Genomic DNA, 17,726 nt, shown 5'->3' on the forward strand with positions numbered 1-17,726 from the left:
TCACAACCAAATCTGACACTGACATCGTCGTCCACCGCCCCCACAGGTCGCGGCGTTATTGGCTGTGGAGCGGGAACATTTACGTAGCGAGTCGGCTATAGTCCTTTATGGCCGCGCTGGGCCAGGGTCACTTTCTGCACCATGTTCCAGTGTTTGGGGTGGAAAAGTGCAATCCCAGCAGATGTCATCAGAGACCGAGGGTCACGTCCAGTGCCTGCAGTCAGGACATGATGGGAGTTGTGGTGGGTCGCAGGTTGGAGACCACCGATCTACAGTCTGGGCTCAGATTTTGGGACGTTCATACAATTGTGGGAATTACGTGAAATCCCATTGAGATGACCCATAATTGCACTGAATGTAATGACCAGGGTGGTCCGCTCACACAGGGGGGCTCTCAATTTATGAATTGCGGAGTGATCCTTATTGTACCAAGTTGTCACCACCGTTAAAAAGGGGCAAATAAGCAAGAGGTGTACAAAGATCAGTGCAGACCCCAATATTAGCCAGAGCTGCGGGAAAATGGCCGGAACTGTTACATTGTCACCCGTGACCCCGCAATTCCTGCATAAACCTGCAAGGGGCGCTATTATATTGCAGCTGTAAACATCACTCAGGACAAATGCGTTAAAAATACCCCCTGGGCTGGAGGTGTCTGAGTGTAGGGGAGGGAGAAGCATTGCTGTGACCGGAGGGCGGAGGGCGCAGAGACGGCCGCACCTTGGACTCCGGGACAAGTGTCTCACCATGGCCAAGGTGATCGCCATCTGCAGAGCCGCCGCTCCAAGCTTCCGAAAACTGCACCCGCTCTGGGCTAAGGCTTCCCGCTCAGTTTTGGGGACCCCGCCGGATTGTGGGAGCAGGAAGCTCCAGTGCCCCCCTGAGCGCGGAATGTCGGGCGCGAGGTTTAACGAGCCGCTGAGCGCTGAAGAGGTGGCGCGAATGGCCGGAATCTGCACCATGTGTCGTCTTCCCTACCAGGAGTCTGCGGAGGGGCTGGACGCAGCGTTTATCGGGGTCCCCCTGGATACAGGCACCTCGAACCGACCCGGAGCAAGGCAAGGAGCGCAGTGTAAAGTCTCCACCGCAGAACGCAGCAGACCCCCGCAAGGTCCCCGCAGACCCCGGGCAGAGGGGCAGTACGGGGGCTTAGTCTTCTGTCAGTCTCCATTATGGAGCGTAATATTATCTCATGTGTGATACTGAGCTGCTGAGCCGGGGGGTCATATGTCCCCTCTACAGGATTGTGTGGGGGGCTCCCGAAATAAAGCGGATCCCAACAGCTGACATGCAAGACTCCAGCAGCCTCCACTAGGGGGAGCCACTGCCCGTCTGCTGAGCCGTGTATCTAATCCTCTCCTGTGTGATACTGACTGCTGAGCCGTGTATCTAATCCTCTCCTGTGTGATACTGTCTGCTGAGCCGTGTATCTAATCTTATAAAGTGTGATACTGACTGCCGAGTCATGTATCTAATCCTCTCATGTGTGATACTGTCTGCTGAGCCGTGTATCTAATCCTTTCCTGAGTGATACTGTCTGCTGAGCCGTGTATCTAATCTTATCCTGTGTGATACTGACTGCCGAGTCATGTATCTAATCCTCTCATGTGTGATAGTCTGCTGAGCCGTGTATCTAATCCTATCCTGTGTGATACTGACTGCTGAGCCCTGTATCTAATCCTATCCTGTGTGATACTGACTGCTGAGCCGTGTATCTAATCCTATCCTGTATGATACTGTCTGCTGAGCCGTGTATCTAATCCTCTCCTGTGTGATACTGACTGCTGAGCCGTGTATCTAATCCTTTCCTGTGTGATACTGTCTGCTGAGCTGTGTAGTGTATCTAATCCTCTCCTGTGTGATACTGTCTGCTGAGCCGTGTATCTAATCTTATAAAGTGTGATACTGACTGCCGAGTCATGTATCTAATCCTCTCATGTGTGATACTGTCTGCTGAGCCGTGTATCTAATCCTTTCCTGAGTGATACTGTCTGCTGAGCCGTGTATCTAATCTTATCCTGTGTGATACTGACTGCCGAGTCATGTATCTAATCCTCTCATGTGTGATAGTCTGCTGAGCCGTGTATCTAATCCTATCCTGTGTGATACTGACTGCTGAGCCCTGTATCTAATCCTATCCTGTATGATACTGTCTGCTGAGCCGTGTATCTAATCCTCTCCTGTGTGATACTGACTGCTGAGCCGTGTATCTAATCCTTTCCTGTGTGATACTGTCTGCTGAGCTGTGTAGTGTATCTAATCCTCTCCTGTGTGATACTGACTGCCGAGTCATGTATCTAATCCTCTCCTGTGTGATACTGACTGCTGAGCCGTGTATCTAATCCTATCCTGTGTGATACTGTTTGCTGAGCCGTGTATCTAATCCTTTCCTGAGTGTTACTGACTGCTGAGCCGTGTATCTAATCCTCTCCAGTGATATTGTCTGCTGAGCCACGTATCTAATCCTATCCTGTGTGATACTGACTGCTGAGCCGTGTATCTAATCCTATGCTGTGTGATACTGTCTGCTGAGCCGTGTATCTAATCCTCTCCTGTGTGATACGGTCTGCTGAACCATGTATCTAATCCTATCCTGTGTGATACTGTCTGCTGAGCCGTGTATCCAATCCTCTCCTGTGATACTGTTTGCTGAGGTGTGTATCTAATCCTATCTTGTGTGATACTGTCTGCTGAGCCGTGTATCTAATCCTCTCCAGTTATATTGTCTGCTGAGCCGTGTATCTAATCCTCTCCTGTGTGATACTGTCTGCTGAGCCGTGTATCTAATCTGTGTGATACTGTCTACTGGGCCGTGTATCTAATCCTCTCCAGTTATATTGTCTGCTGAGCCGTGTATCTAATCCTCTCCTGTGTGATACTGTCTGCTGAGCCGTGTATCTAATCTGTGTGATACTGTCTACTGGGCCGTGTATCTAATCCCATCCTGTGTGATACTGACTGCTGAGCTGTGTATCTAATCCTCTCCTGTGTGATATTGTCTGCTGAGCCGTGTATCTAATCCTCTCTTGTGTGATACTCTCGGCTGAGATTCCCCCGCAGCACTACTCTCCCCATCATCTTGCTGACTGTTGCGCAGGTTTGGACCTCGTCACATCCGAGCAGAATCCTGCATGGTGCGAAGATACAATGTGTCCACCAGGGCGGCGCCATACACCTCGCTGCAGGTGGCGGACATCGGCGATGTCAGTGTGAATCTGTACAACCTGCCGGACAGCTGCCGCCGGATCCGAGACGCCTACCAGAAGATCATGGCGGCAGGCTGCATCCCACTGACCCTGGGTGAGGCTGTGGAGGACAGGGGTGGCCTCGCCAGGGTGGCTCCCTGCGCAGTGTCAGTACCTCTGCTTTCTTTCCCCTAGGTGGAGACCATACCATCACCTACCCCATCCTCCAGGCTGTAGCTGAAAAGTAAGTGACCCCCTGCTGCTGAAGACGACTGCCTAGAACAATGGCTGCCGCACATTTCAGTATCACGGATTTCTGACAGTGATAAAGCCAAATTCTGAATAACCAACCTGACCTAATCCAGCTGAGGGTTCGTCTCAGTGTATTGGTCCAGATCGCCCATCAGCTGCACCGATCCTTTGTCTTGATGGTTTGTTACAATTTGTCAGCGCAGGTAACATTTCTCCTAGGCACGGACCGGTCGGTCTGATCCACGTGGATGCGCACACCGACACCGGGGAGCAGGCGCTGGGCGAGAAGATCTATCATGGGACCCCGTTCCGCCGCTGTGTGGATGAAGGTCTTCTGGACAGACAGGGAGTCGTGCAGATCGGGATCCGCGGTTCCGCCTACGACCCCGAGAGATACGAATTCTGCCGGGAGCAGGTGATGAACTGCATGGGCTGTACTCCAGTCACACCGAGAGCTGCAGCACAGAGTTCAGCTCTGGAGGTGACTGGAGTATAAGACATGATGTAACAGCAGACTAGTGACTGCAGCTCTGGAGGATAAGACAGAATAGTGAGTGCAGCTCAGGAGGTGACTGGGGATAAGACACAATGTGACAGCAGAATAGTGAGAGCAGCTCTGGAGGTGCCTGGAGGATAAGACATGATGTAATAGCAGAATAGTGACTGCAGCTCTGGAGGGGACCGGTGATAACATAATGTAACAGCAGAATAGTGAGGTGACTGGAGGATAAACAACAGTAGAAAAGTGAATGCAGCTTTGGAGGTGACTGGGGATAAGACACAATGTGACAGCAGAATAGTGACTGGAGGTCACTGGAGGATATGAGATGATTTAAAGGGAACCTGTCACCCCCAAAATCGAAGTTGAGCTCAGGCCACCGGCATCAGGGGCTTATCTCAGCATTACAGAATGCTGTAGATAAGCCCGATGCCGGTGGGCTTAGCTCAACTTCGATGTTGGGGGTGACAGGTTCCCTTTAACAGCAGAATAGTGAGTGCAGCTCTGGAGGTGACTGGAGGATAAAATGTGGTGACTGATAAGTGAATGGAATCCCCATGGTCTGGAGGACGACTCTCACCGGACCCCCGTTCCCTGCAGGGTTTCCGGGTGGTCCTGGTAGAGGATTGCTGGTTCAGGTCTCTGGTTCCGCTCATGGCAGAAGTGAGGCAACAAATGGGAAACAAACCCGTCTACCTCAGCTTCGACATTGATGGAATTGACCCCTCGTTTGCCCCCGGTACCGGGACCCCGGAGATCGCCGGCCTGACCACCCCCCAGGTAGGAAGCAGGTGTCATTTTGTCTTTGGTGAGCTTTCCGTGCACCTAACTGCAGTGTAAAGTATGGGGGATGATCGGAGTAAATGTCAGACTATGTGAGACTCAAAGTGTACCCGAATGCAGCACAGCTGCAGAGTAAAGGACACCGCTCCAACAGGACAGAGCGGCACACCTGAGCCTGGGGCAACAGGGCCGTTGTGTTCTCCAGTAGAGCAGTGCGGAGGTGTAAAGCAGAGCGGTGCAGGCTGACTGTGTGATGTCCTGTGGATAGGCGCTGCAGATTATTCGAGGAAGTCGCGGCTTGAACCTCGTGGGCTGTGACCTGGTGGAGGTGGCGCCTGTGTACGATCAGTCAGGTGAGTACTACAACTCCCGTCAGCAGAGCATGCTCAGTACGCACGATACCAACCATCCGTTTCCCTCCTTCCCAGGTAACACCGCGCTGCTGGCCGCCAATCTGCTGTTTGAGATGCTGTGTGCTCTGCCCGGGGTCCCGACCTACTGACACCAGCAGGGGGCGCCACTGCAAGGACACGAGCACAGATGAGGTCCGGGTCCAGAATCCAGAGAACGAGGAACGCCGCCCAAAGCGCCAATCCTGAGCACACACTGACTAACTCCCATCCATGGACACAGGTTGTCAGATCCCGCCATCACTGCAGCCGGACATTCTTCAGCCAGAACTGTCATATAATCATTAAAGGGCAACTCCACCCAAAATCTCTCTTCCATAGATGACTATGGAGAAGGATGTAACATTAGCTACAACTCTGTGTTTTCCAGGGGTCTTCGCCGTAGCCTGCAGTCAGGTCTTAAAGGGCAAGTCCACTTTTGTGAAGTCTCCTGCTCATGGCAGGAAACGTGATCCTCTATAACCCCTGCTTTATTTAGAATGTGCAAACAGGAGACTCCATAACAAAGGAGTACTGGCCCTTTAATTAGCCTGCACCTGCACAATGCAGTGTCCAGCAGGTGGCATCACTGAGCAAGTGGAGCATGATATGCAAATAGCACCTACAAAGCATCAAACCTTGCACCAGTCACAAATAGGCCCTTAAAGGGAATGTCCACCATTAGAAAAACAGGGCCGTGTTCTCCCAGAGTTGCTGTCAGCAGTGACAGGAATAGGACCGCGCTGCAATACCACATACAACCTGTAACCAGACCTGGCACTGTTTTTCCATCCCAGACAATCCCTTTAAGACCCCCCTCCCATAACAGGACGCTGGGTTTACTTCACACAGTAAAATAGTTTATTTCCGTTTCCAATGCAGTAATAAAATTAAAACAAAAAAGACGATAAATATATTTTTTAAAAAAAAATCAATTAAAATAAATTATTTTCTTCCTACAAAAAAAAAAAAAAAGTGCAAACCGATCATCCAGATGGAAGTTACAGAATCCCGAGGGCTTCGCTTTTTTTTTTTCTGTAACGAATAAAGATTTCAGCACGAGGGGGGGTTTAACCATCTCAGTGCTGCAGGGGTAGGAAAATATCGTGCAATGCGACAACCTCTTCAGCCGGGAAGGGGAAGAACAAAAGGGCCGAGGCTTTAAAGGGGCGCCGCCACTAGACCCACCGCCAGGATCCCCCCCTCGATCGCTGCAGCTCCAGTCTCTGCCCTGATTCCCAACTGCAATTCCTCAACTGTCCACCTGGTGGCAGTAATTAATCCAAGTGCCTGCTCTGGCAGAAACAAACGATCGTGCGCTTGTTAAAGGAGAAGTACATGATAAATTCAAGTAAGTTAAAAACTAGAAAAAAAAATAATATATCAGCAGCAACATTTCCAGGAAACATCTACAGGACAAGACGTTACATTTAGGAAGGAAGGGGGGGTGAGATTCTACATCTGAAATGTCATGAGCTTATGAGAACCTGACGCCTGATAACAGAGAACACAAGACGATAATTCGCAGCTTTTCACAGAAGTCTGGAAAATTGGGCCCTTTAAGGATTGTGGGGCCACAAACAAGAGCTTTAAGGACCTGCGCATTTCGTAGCGTTCTTCCGCTATGACAGAAACTTTGGCATTGAACATGAAATTCACAAAAAACCTTAATTATCAAAAAAAAGGTATAAGTGACGACAGCAGATAAGTATGTACCCCCTCCCCAACAGGAGGAAGGACAGGAATAATCAGCTACATTCACTGGCTGTGTACAGAAACATAATGACCACTAGTCAGGATATCACCCGGTTCTACTCTTATCGGGGGGCGACTCGGGGGTTATTAATAATAATAATAATAGTGCATGGGGTATTAAATCCGCAGGTCTGACCATTGTTCCTTGATACAAAGAAAATGCAGTGAGGCGTCATTCCGCATGTGCCCACCAGATGGCGCCACACTGTTAATAACTAAGAAAAAAAAAAATACAGAAACTTTCTAAAAAAAAAAAAAAAGTTTGCACGCCCTATTAATGTGCGGCTGTTACTAGCGGGATGGCTCGATGATGATAATGATCACATGATAATGTGCAGCTGTTCTGGGATTATTAATAAGTATTGGTGAGCACCTCACCCGCAGAACGTGGGGTTGTCGGAGTGCCTTATTGCTAAGTCCACAGTTGTCAGGATTGGATGCACGGTTACTCACTGGGGACCTCTAGTGGTCGGCATTAAGAATTGTGGATTAATGAGGAGGTTGTCGCAGGGGTTGTCAGACTCGGCTCCTCGGAGGCAGCGGAAAGCTCTGATGTAGCTGAAGAGAACTTAAGACATAAGCAGGCAGTATGTGATCTAGTCAATGGCATCGCTCTGGGGGCGCTTAAGGCCCCCATTTTCCCCTGGCAGGACGCGCGCTGGGGTCCGGAGGTCAGGGCAGACCTGTAGTGTTCACAGTTTGGGGCGGTGTCAGTCCAGTAATGGCCAGGAGGGGATGTAGAACCTCTGTAATGAGCCCTCTAGGAGGCGCTCCATCCACAGTGACAGCTTGTTTAATTTCTTTTTGATGTGTCCCGCCCCGGAGCCCAGAGAAATCTTCCGTAAGGAGTCCCCACCGGAAGCGCAGAGCTCCCCCTCGTCGCAGAGCTTCTCGTCCTCCAGTGTGGATTGCGCTTTAAAGAGGCAGAAGTATTTTTTGTGCCCGTTCAGCGCCAGCACGTACCCGGTGTGGTCGCGCTCCAGGAAGTGCTCGTCGTACTGGTAGGCGATGGGTGCCACGTCCTGGGCGAACTCCAGCAGGTACTCCAGCCACTCGCGGTGCTTGTCCAGGTTCAGGAAGGAGAAGTGCAGGGAGCTGCTCCTGTGACAGAGGACGCGAGCACTTATACACACGTCTACCAGCAGGGGGAGCCCCCCAAATAACCGGTGAGGGGCCGCGAGCGCTGCTGACTGCAGCATGTGAACGGTGACCAGGCCAGGATCAGTGATATCCGGCTACGGACACTCGCATCTTCCCCACATGTAGCAGAGCTGGATTGGTCATGGGCTGTGAAACCAAATGACCAAGTCGTCTCTGCTGCATCTGTCCCATAGGCTGTGTCAGCAGGAGCAGGGTCATATACGGAGCAGGGGCCGCTGCTATACATAGCCTGTGATGGCGTGTGTCAGAGCTATAGCCACGGATGGAATTACCCGGTGAACGTGTACACCTCCTGGGCGAACTTCTGCAGCAGGCTGGCCTTGGTGGAGCTGGAGAGGATGAGGACGACGTTCATGTGACCTGGGCGCAGCCGGACCAAGTTACTCATGTAATTCACATCCGTTAACTCCGTCACCTCCACAAAGCCTTTCTTAGGGACCCTGCGATGGCGAGAGAATGGTTACTGGCACTGATGACGGAGGGGGCAGCGGATACCCCTCACCTCGGCGCCGCACGCTTACCTGGTGGTCTCCCTGGTGAAGCTGGCCTCGCTGCTCCTCTCCTTGTCGCTCGGCTCTTCTTTATCAGATGGCACAGAGTCTCGCTCATCGCTGGAGTCACTGAAAGATGAATAAAGGGTTAACCCTAACCCCATATGAACAGTCTCGGACCCCCCCCCCCCCCCCCGAGTACCCACCTGAACGCCTGCACGATGACCGTCCCGAAGAGGATGAAGAGGGCCGAGAAAATCAGGGACAGCAGCGGCATCATCTCCCGCCTGCACGGAAACATCAGGATCAGTAATAACGTCCGTTATGGGAGCAGCAGAAAACTATCGGACGGTGAACACTTCCCGGCATCCAACCGTATATGTGTGGGTGAATATTGTGGACCATCAGTCACTGACGGCACGCCACATATACGTGCCACCTTTGTGTTCCTATGGAGCCCGGACACAGGCTTCCTAGGAGAACAAGTCGCAGCTTCCAGTCCTCAAGGGGAATTATTCATCAAAAGGAAAAAACATCCCAGGTGGGCAATTCTGGTCGCCCCCTGCCCCGGGAAGCGCAACTTACCAGTTATTATGGAGAACGCTCTCCCATAAATCCGACCAGTAATCGACCGCGGTGTAAAACCAGCGCAGGAAAAACACCTGACAACAATGAAAAGATGGAATGCAGTTACAGCGAGTGTGCGGACATGGCGGGACCTCAAGGGGTCGCACGACTTCACAGACCCCTCATTATCAATATTGCACATTGTGGGACCTCGAGGGGTTGCCTGGTACAGGACTAACCCTTCACAGACCCCTCGTTATAAATATTGCACAATGTGTGGACATGGCGGGACCTCGAGGGGTCGCACGACATGGGGCTAACCCTTCTCAGACCCCTCGTTATGAATATTGCACATTGTGTGGACCTAACAGGACCTCGAGGGGTCGCCAGACATGGGGATAACCCTTCTCAGACCCATCAATGAGTATTGCACATAATGTGGACATAGTGGGACCTCGAGGGGTCACACGACATGAGGTTACCCTTCACAGACCCCTCATTACGAATATTGCACATTGTGTCGACATAGTGGGACCTCGAGGGGTCACACGACATGGGGCTAACCCTTCTCAGACCCCTCATTATGAATATTGCACATTGTCACATTGTATGTTGCACATTGTGTGGACATAGCAGGACCTCGAGGAGTCGCACGCCATGGGGCTAACCCTTCTCAGATTCTCAGACCACTCGCTATGAATATTTCAGATTGTGTGGACCCCAGTTTGCGCATTGTTCTCTCTGCCCCCCCCCATTCACTAGTGGTGAGGGGCGGCCAGTATCACTGTAAAGGTAACTAAACTGGACGGAGATTTGTACACCACCAGTCCAGGAACGTACCGGCGCCAGCTCGTCATTCAGATCGGACAGGATGGTCTCGGCGGACAGCAGACTGGGGTCTTTCCTCAAGCGATCCAGGAAATCCAAGAGTGCAAACTTGTTATCCTCGCTGCCGCTCCAGACGCCGGCCAGGGACTTGTACACGATTCTGCCAGCCGAGTTCCGTCTTTCCAGAATCGCCACCTGCCAGGGATGAAAGCAGAAAAGATTTAGCTACTGACCCTGATACTTTGTGACCGCACTGATCCTACTCGTCCTCCGCTGATGTCTAGAGCAGTATCACATGCGGCAGAGTGCACTCCCGAGCCATTGACATCAAGGTCGTGTTCGGGGTGTAAGCGGACGACTGTTTCCTGCCCAGAAGAAACCTACGACTGCTGCAGTACGTACAGAGGAGTCTGCAGGGTTTACATCTTCTCCTAGCAGCGAGCTGGCGAGCTCTCGTTGACGCTCCTTGAAGACGTGGACAAATCGCACCGTGTCCTTGGTGTTGGCAGAGGCAAAAGCCAGGAAGGATCCGTAGGTCTTCTGGGAGGATTCTCCCTCTCCAGTCAGCAGGACGACACAATATCTACAAAAAGCAAACGGCGGCTTCACCAAAAGAAGAACGTGATGTGGGAAGAGCGGCCAAGTAGCACAACGAGCCCGACGCTGCATTTAGGCAGAATACCAGGGAGTGGGAGTGCCGCCTTTACCTGCCACAATTCCTCTGATAAGCCGGCAGGAGGCGGTAATCCGACAGAATATCGAGCCCAGATATACAGAGCGTGCTGGGACTTACTTGCGCTGACGGTGAGATTTCCGCACAGGGCACAGCTCCTGGAATAGCTTCTGATTAGTCAGCCGGGCCGCCAGCAGGAACTTGTTGGTAGAGATGAAGTCGTCGATGACTTGTTTCTTCATCCCACGCGCCTAAAGACAAAAAGTATCCAAGAGATCCAATGAGTCGAGGGTCCGGTCGGGGGTGCAGACATGGCCCCCCCATACGGTTTCCAGTGTGGATTCCCAGCTCACCCACTGAACAGCGCAGAGAAGGTTGACTGCTCATCGCTGTCCCCCCTCCATTATAAACCAGTCCTTCGGCGTGCGACACCCTCTTCAGGCATCTGACCTTACGATTTACCCTAGTCCTCGGCAGACAATCGTGACGTCAGAGGCCTGTTTGCCCAAAGAGGATGAGCAGACCGGTGCGCTGCGGTGCCAAGAGCGGCGACATGTCCATCAATTATTCTTATATTTTTACTCTTAACCCCCCCACTATTCAGTAAAAGGACGACCGAACAACCAAAACCACCAGGGGGTCTCCAGTCCCCACCAAAACTCAGGTGCCCTGTAGCAGCCTGGCACCAGAGCGTTACCTGCACCACGTCAGCCGGCTTGTGAATGTGCTCCTTGAAGACCAGCATGGTGGGCGCGTACATGTTAATGTTGTACTGACTGCTCATCTGTTCCGTCTCCCTCTGGCCCAGGTCCACGTATCCGAACGACAGGTAATCCTTGTAGGCGAAGGCAGTCAGCTGCAGAAACAAAGGAAACGGTGAGACGGGCAGGGGTGGTGTGCCCGCCATGGTCAGCGGAGGCTCCGGCACATCATTGCTCTGGACCAGGGACATGCAACACATGGAGGAGCAGAATGCCACAAAGCCTGAAGCCCCATATTCTCCAGATAGAGGTGACCCAGAGGCCGGACCGTGTATGAACACCCGTCACATCTTCATACAGACAGGTCTACTGTGGCCCCAGACTGTGTCCCTCACCTTGTAGATCAGTGGGACAGGAGACATCTGATCGAACAGCAGGACGTGCGGCTTATTCTCCTGCTGCCAGCCGGACAAGAAGTGGATGTAGTTCTTATCTGTGATCTGGAAGAGACAGAGAAAATGTGCGAATGTTCCCAGTACGACCGGATATATCCCACCCCCGGAGCAGCGCTCACCTTGCCCACCAGATTCCCTGGTAGTAAACTCTCCACAAAGTGTCGCAGGTTCTCTCGTAAGACGGCATTGTGAAAGAAGGAAATCTTCCCGTTAATCACCCCCAAAATGGATGGGGTACTGTGTGCGCCAAGATGGTGAGCCAGCCGCCTCTCGTACCCAGCATGCACCACTCCTATGCCAACACCTAGAAAGATAAAATGTCAGCCGCATAAGAAATCACTGCACACATGTAGTACGACGGCTCCAGCAGAATAGTGAGTGCAGCTCTGGAGAATAATACAGGATGTAACTCAGGATCCGTAATGTAATGTATGTACACAGTGACTGCACCAGCAGAATAGTGAGTGCAGCTCTGGGGTATAATACAGGATGTAACTCAGGACCAGTAATGTAATGTATGTACACAGTGGCTGCACCAGCAGAATATTGAGTGCAGCTCTGGAGTATAATACAGGATGTAACTCAGGATCAGTAATGTATGTGCACAGTGACTGCACCAGCAGAATAGTGAGTGCAGCTCTGGGGTATAATACAGGATGTAACTCAGGACCAGTAATGTAATGTATGTACACAGTGACTGCACCAGCATAATAGTGAGTGCAGCTCTGCAGTATAATACAGGATGTTACTCAGGATCAGTAATGTAATGTATGTACACAGTGACTGCACCAGCAGAATAGTGAGTGCAGCTCTGGGGTATAATACAGGATGTAACTAAGGATCAGTAATGTAATGTATGTACACAGTGACTGCACCAGCATAATAGTGAGTGCAGCTCTGGAGTATAATACAGGATGTAACTCAGGATCAGTAATGTAATGTATGTACACAGTGACTGCAGCTCTGGGGTATATACATACCTATCCCTTCCAATTCCTGCACCACCTCCTTCCACACGGGCTCGATGTGGATGCAGCTGAAGCACCAGTCGGAGGTGATCTTGATGAGGTAGGGTTTGCGGAAGCTATCGGGGACCACCTCGTTGATGTAGTGGGAGAATTGCAGGAGATACTTTTCATCGGTGGAATCCCTGCGCTCGGAATTAAAGGGAAAGTGGAAGAACGACTCATCGAAGTAGAAGCTGTCGTGGAAATGGCGGAAGTGATGGTGCTGCTGCTGCTGGGAGTAACCCTGGTTCTCTCCTACGTCTCCATAGCGGTCATAGTTCATCCTCTTTTCTTCGTTTGAAAGAATCTAAGGAGTCGGAGGTCACAGAACATTAATGCCGCAGACGTGTAACTCTACCATCGAGCAGCGGAAACTGCAGACCCCTGTATGGATGAGAAAACCATGGCGGCTTCTCCAGGACACAGCGACTACTGTCCTGCGAGTCTCACACTGCAGCTCAGCTCCAGTGTCTGATCATCGTGGGAAGTTACACTGTTGACACCCGCGTTACACTGCGTCTCATGCACTTTACTGACTTGGATGAATCTGTCTTTCGCTCTTGGGTTCTTATTCTTACATGGCCGCTCCCTGCTACATGGCTGCACCCCACACCCTGTTACATGGCATCGCCCCATTACATGGCTGTGCCCCGCGTTCAGTTACATGGCCTCGCCCCATTACATGGCTGCACCCCGCACCCTGTTACATGGCCTCGCCCCATTACATGGCTGCACCCCGCACCCTGTTACATGGCTGCACCCACTATATAGCTGCACCCCGCACCCTGTTACATGGCCTCGCCCCATTACATGACTGCACCCCGCTCCCTGTTACATGGCCACGCCCCATTACACGGCTGTACCTCGTTACATGGCCGCTCCCCGCTACATGGCTGCACCCCGTTACATGTCCTCGCCCCATTACATGGCTGCACCTCGCACCCCGTTACATGTCCTCACCCCATTACATGGCTGCGCCCAGTGTTCAGTTACATGGCTGTGCTCAGTCTCGTACCTCATACGCTTTGCTGACTTGGATGAATTTGTCTTCCGCTCCCGGGTTCTTGTTCTTATCCGGATGCCTGAAATGAGTGAGACATTTATTACAAATAAAGTAACAGCAGGTAGAAAGACGGAAACAACCCAGTGCTGCCGCAGTAATAGTAATGGTCAGAGATCTGAGATTTTTAGGCTCTTCTGTAATAATTATGGAGGGTCCCGGACAGACAATATGGCAGAGGTCACTACAGGGGGCGCTATAAAGACCATGCCTGACGGCACCCACCACTCTCTGGCCAGCTTCTTGTAGGCTTTCTTGATGTCCGCCTGGCTTGCTGTCCGGCTCACACCGAGAACGCGATACGGGTCAAAGTCGGCTGCTGACAGGATCTTGAGAGCGAGGATTAGAAAGACCAGAAACTGCCAGAGGAGGCGCAGTTTTCGGTGGCCCATGTCTCAAAGTCACTGAAAAAGAGAAATCATTTGTAATAAAGCTTCAGGTCACAGCAGAAATGACCCTGCTCCAGTCACATCCAGAGCTGCAAAAAGGAAGTGAGCGGTTACATCATGGCTCATGCTCCAGTCACATCCAGAGCTGCAGAAAGGAAGTGAGCGGTTACATCATGGCTCATGCTCCAGTCACACCCAGAGCTGCAGAAAGGAAGTGAGCGGTTACATCATGAATCATGCTCCAGTCACATCCAGAGCTGCAGAAAGGCAGTGAGCGGTTACATCATGGCTCATGCTCCAGTCACATCCAGAGCTGCAGAAAGAAAGTGAGCGGTTACATCATGGCTCATGCTCCATTCACATCCAGAGCTGCAGAAAGGAAATGTTCCCCCCTCCCAAAGCAGCCACGCACGCGGGACTTCCCACCTGCCAGAGCCGCCGCGGACACCTCCTCCCCAGTACCGTAGCGCACCCCCAGTACCGCAGTGCAATGGGGACATCCCCCTCACCGCCAGAGCAGACGCACACCGGGGACATCCCCCTCACCGCCAGAGCAGCCGCACACCGGGGACATCCCCCTCACCGCCAGAGCAGCCGCACACCGGGGACATCCCCCTCACCGCCAGAGCAGCCGCACACCGGGGACATCCCCCTCACCGCCAGAGCAGCCGCACACCGGGGACATCCCCCTCACCGCCAGAGCAGCCGCACACCGGGGACATCCCCCTCACCGCCAGAGCAGCCGCACACCGGGGACATCCCCCTCACCGCCAGAGCAGCCGCACACCGGGGACATCCCCCTCACCGCCAGAGCAGCCGCACACCGGGGACATCCCCCTCACCGCATATCAGGAGTTTCCTGCACAAGACGCAGATCAGTACTGCAGACGCTGCACCGTGGCGGCCGCACACACCGGCACATTCTGATGCAGGACATGATGCAGGTCTGTGTGTTACTATGGACCTCGTTGCTCCCAATAGTCAGACCCCAAAATCACAAAATGCACAAATCCCCTGCAGTAAATAATAACAGCGCAGGAGATCACCGGGGGCTCCGGGGTTAAGGTGTTCTGATAAGAGCGGGGGCGCGGGGCTGTGAGGGGGCGCGGGGCTGTGAGGGGGCGCGGGGCTGTGAGGGGCCGCGGGGCTGTGAGGGGCCGCGGGGCTGTGAGGGGCCGCGGGGGGCCGCGGGGCTGTGAGGGGCCGCGGGGCTGTGGGGGGGCGCGGGGCTGTGGGGGGGCGCGGGGCTGTGGGGGGGCGCGGGGCTGTGGGGGGGCGCGGGGCTGTGGGGGGGCGCGGGGCTGTGGGGGGGCGCGGGGCTGTGGGGGGGCGCGGGGCTGTGAGGGGGCGCGGGGCTGTGGGGGGCGCGGTTACGCGGTGCAGCCCCGGCTCTGTCAGCAGGCAGCAGTGTGAATGAGGGCAGAGCAGGACACGACCTCACTCTCGGCGCCTCTGGCGGTTTTCCTGCGTCTCGCTGTCCGTGGTGTGACCGCGGCCCTGCACATACGGGGGCACACAGCTGTCACTGTGACCGGGAGCGACGGCTGCAAGTGACATAACCGGACATGATGTAACCGGCGCCGCCGCGGCTGCTCCTCCGCGCTCAGGCCGCTCCTCACCTGCTCCCCGGCCGCTCGCTGCGTCCTCCCGTGCGGGGGCTGCTCCCGGTTCCGCTCTCCGCTCCCGGCTCCGCTCACCGCCCCATCACGGCCTGAATCTCACCTCACAGACGGAACCGGAAGACGAACCGCAAGCCCCGCCCATCAGCCTTCTCCAAATCCGGCTGACTGACAGCGGTCTCCTCCAATCAGCGGCCGCCGCCCTTGATTGGCAGTCCGGTCTCCCTGTCAACATTGCTATGGATACCTTCTACAGCCCGCCCGGATCGCCCCACGTGATCTGTCCCCTAACGCCCTGCGGTTGCTATAGCAATGGAGCCGACACTCCGTGTTTCTGCGCTGCGCTTAACCCCTTCCTCCCCTTTGCCTGTCATCCTGCGTCCTCCTCAGCTCACAGCCGGGACATTCATCCTCCTCAAGTGTCACTGCGCATGTATGCCTGCGTGCTGAAATCCTCTGTGCTGCTGCGAGCCCTGCTCCACAAGATCAGCTCCCTCCTGTCCTGAAATCCTCTGTGCTTCTGCAAGCCCGGCTCCACAAGATCAGCTCCCTCCTGTCCTGACATCCTCTGTGCTGCTGTGATCCTTTTCTTCAAAAAGGGAAGAAGATGGAGCCAGGAAGTCACAGGCCAGTAAGCCTTACTTCTATATCAGAAAGATCCGTGAACACATTGTTACACAGCATGTATGTAAGCACTTGGATAAGAATACAGCAATGAGCCAGCAGAGGTTTGTAGCAAACAAGTCATCCAGACTAATCTCCTTCCATGATGGAATCACTGACTGGGTGGATCAGGGAAATGTGGTAGATATAGTATATCTCGACTTCAGCAAAGCTTGTGATAAAGTATCTCATACTATCCTAATTGAAAAAATGACCAAGTATGGGACTGACAAGGCTACTGTTAGGTGGATTCATAACTGGCTCAGTGATCGTACTCAAAGAGTCATAAATAATAAATTGCTGCACATCCAATTGGAAGAGTGTTTAAAGTGGGGACCACAAGGCTCTGTCCTGACCACAGTGTTACAAGTGGGGACCACAAGGCTCTGCCCTGGCTCCAGTGTTACAAGTGGGGACCACAAGGCTCGGTCCTGTCCCCAGTGTTACAAGTGGGGACCACAAGGCTCTGTCCTGGCTCCAGTGTTACAAGTGGGGACCACAAGGCTCGGTCCTGTCCCCAGTGTTACAAGTGGGGACCACAAGGCTCGTCCTGGCTCCAGTGTTACAAGTGGGGACAAGAAGGCTCGGTCCTGTCCCCAGTGTTACAAGTGGGGACCACAAGGCTCGTCCTGGCCCCAGTGCTACAAGTGGGGACAAGAAGGCTCTGTCCTGGCCCCAGTGTTACAAGTGGGGACCACAAGGCTCTGTCCTGGCTCCAGTGTTACAAGTGGGGACTACAAGGCTCAGTCCTGGCTCCAGTGTTACAAGTGGGGACCACAAGGCTCTGCTCTGGCTCCAGTGTTACAAGTGGGGACCACAAGGCTCTGCTCTGGCTCCAGTGTTACAAGTGGGGACCACAAGGCTCGGTCCTGTCCACAGTGTTACAAGTGGGGACCACAAGGCTCGTCCTGGTCCCAGTGTTACAAGTGGGGACCACAAGGCTCTGTCCTGGCCCCAGTGTTACAAGTGGGGACTACAAGGCTCAGTCCTGGCCCCAGTGTTACAAGTGGGGACCACAAGGCTCAGTCCTGGCCCCAGTGTTACAAGTGGGGACCACAAGGCTCTGTCCTGGCCCCAGTGTTACAAGTGGGGACCACAAGGCTCTGTCCTGGCCCCAGTGTTACAGGTGGGGACCACAAGGCTCTGTCCTGGCCCCAGTATTGTTCAACATTTTTATAAATGATCTAGATAAGGGAACTGATCACATTTGCAGATGATGTAAAGCTAGGAGGGATAGCGAAGACTAGAGAAG

At 53.3% G+C, this 17,726-nt stretch overlaps 2 protein-coding genes across 5 annotated transcripts; one reads left to right on the forward strand and one right to left on the reverse strand.

Moving 5' to 3' along the window:
* The first annotated feature begins 645 nt into the window (after positions 1-645).
* AGMAT (agmatinase (putative)) lies at positions 646-5,310 on the forward strand. Of its 2 annotated transcripts, none has more exons than XM_077260276.1 (7): positions 646-1,055; positions 3,095-3,297; positions 3,378-3,426; positions 3,633-3,849; positions 4,534-4,713; positions 4,985-5,069; positions 5,145-5,310. In XM_077260276.1, the coding sequence occupies exons 1-7, from the start codon at positions 745-747 to the stop codon at positions 5,216-5,218; spliced, it is 1,119 nt and encodes a 372-aa protein (XP_077116391.1). In that variant the 5' UTR covers positions 646-744; the 3' UTR covers positions 5,219-5,310. The 2 variants fall into 2 exon arrangements, with proteins under 2 accessions (XP_077116391.1, XP_077116392.1); XM_077260277.1 differs by having other exon boundaries at positions 650-1,055; positions 3,654-3,849.
* Positions 5,311-5,952: 642 nt separating this feature from the next.
* On the reverse strand, positions 5,953-16,014 carry DNAJC16 (DnaJ heat shock protein family (Hsp40) member C16). Of its 3 annotated transcripts, none has more exons than XM_077260273.1 (15): positions 15,812-16,014; positions 14,029-14,207; positions 13,759-13,825; positions 12,717-13,050; positions 11,856-12,040; positions 11,677-11,781; positions 11,278-11,436; positions 10,701-10,831; positions 10,310-10,490; positions 9,920-10,102; positions 9,098-9,174; positions 8,719-8,799; positions 8,543-8,641; positions 8,294-8,461; positions 5,953-7,961 (listed from the first exon to the last, which is right to left on the reverse strand). In XM_077260273.1, exons 2-15 carry the CDS (start codon positions 14,193-14,195, stop codon positions 7,571-7,573), a joined length of 2,328 nt encoding a protein of 775 aa, XP_077116388.1. In that variant the 5' UTR covers positions 14,196-14,207; positions 15,812-16,014; the 3' UTR covers positions 5,953-7,570. The 3 variants fall into 3 exon arrangements, with proteins under 3 accessions (XP_077116388.1, XP_077116389.1, XP_077116390.1); XM_077260274.1 differs by lacking the exon at positions 15,812-16,014 and adding an exon at positions 15,629-15,771; XM_077260275.1 differs by lacking the exon at positions 15,812-16,014 and adding an exon at positions 15,035-15,239.
* Between the last annotated feature and the right edge of the window lie 1,712 nt (positions 16,015-17,726).

Source organism: Ranitomeya variabilis, chromosome 4 (assembly GCF_051348905.1).
Source record: "Ranitomeya variabilis isolate aRanVar5 chromosome 4, aRanVar5.hap1, whole genome shotgun sequence".
Classification (NCBI taxonomy): Eukaryota; Metazoa; Chordata; class Amphibia; order Anura; family Dendrobatidae; genus Ranitomeya; species Ranitomeya variabilis.

What these genes read in the sequence shown, in the direction of transcription:
- DNAJC16 (XM_077260273.1), bottom strand. Translation starts at nt 14,195, where the DNA reads ATGGGCCACCGAAAACTGCGCCTCCTCTGGCAGTTTCTGGTCTTTCTA. An exon ending in GCAGGAATTGGAAGGGATAG is followed by an intron (nt 12,041 to 12,716) that starts GTATGTATATAC and finishes TTATCTTTCTAG; the next exon opens with GTGTTGGCATAGGAGTGGTG. An exon ending in TGAATGACGAGCTGGCGCCG is followed by an intron (nt 9,175 to 9,919) that starts GTACGTTCCTGG and finishes CATTGTTGTCAG; the next exon opens with GTGTTTTTCCTGCGCTGGTT.
- AGMAT (XM_077260276.1), top strand. Translation starts at nt 745, where the DNA reads ATGGCCAAGGTGATCGCCATCTGCAGAGCCGCCGCTCCAAGCTTCCGA. An exon ending in CTCCAGGCTGTAGCTGAAAA is followed by an intron (nt 3,427 to 3,632) that starts GTAAGTGACCCC and finishes ACAATTTGTCAG; the next exon opens with CGCAGGTAACATTTCTCCTA. An exon ending in CCGGCCTGACCACCCCCCAG is followed by an intron (nt 4,714 to 4,984) that starts GTAGGAAGCAGG and finishes TCCTGTGGATAG; the next exon opens with GCGCTGCAGATTATTCGAGG.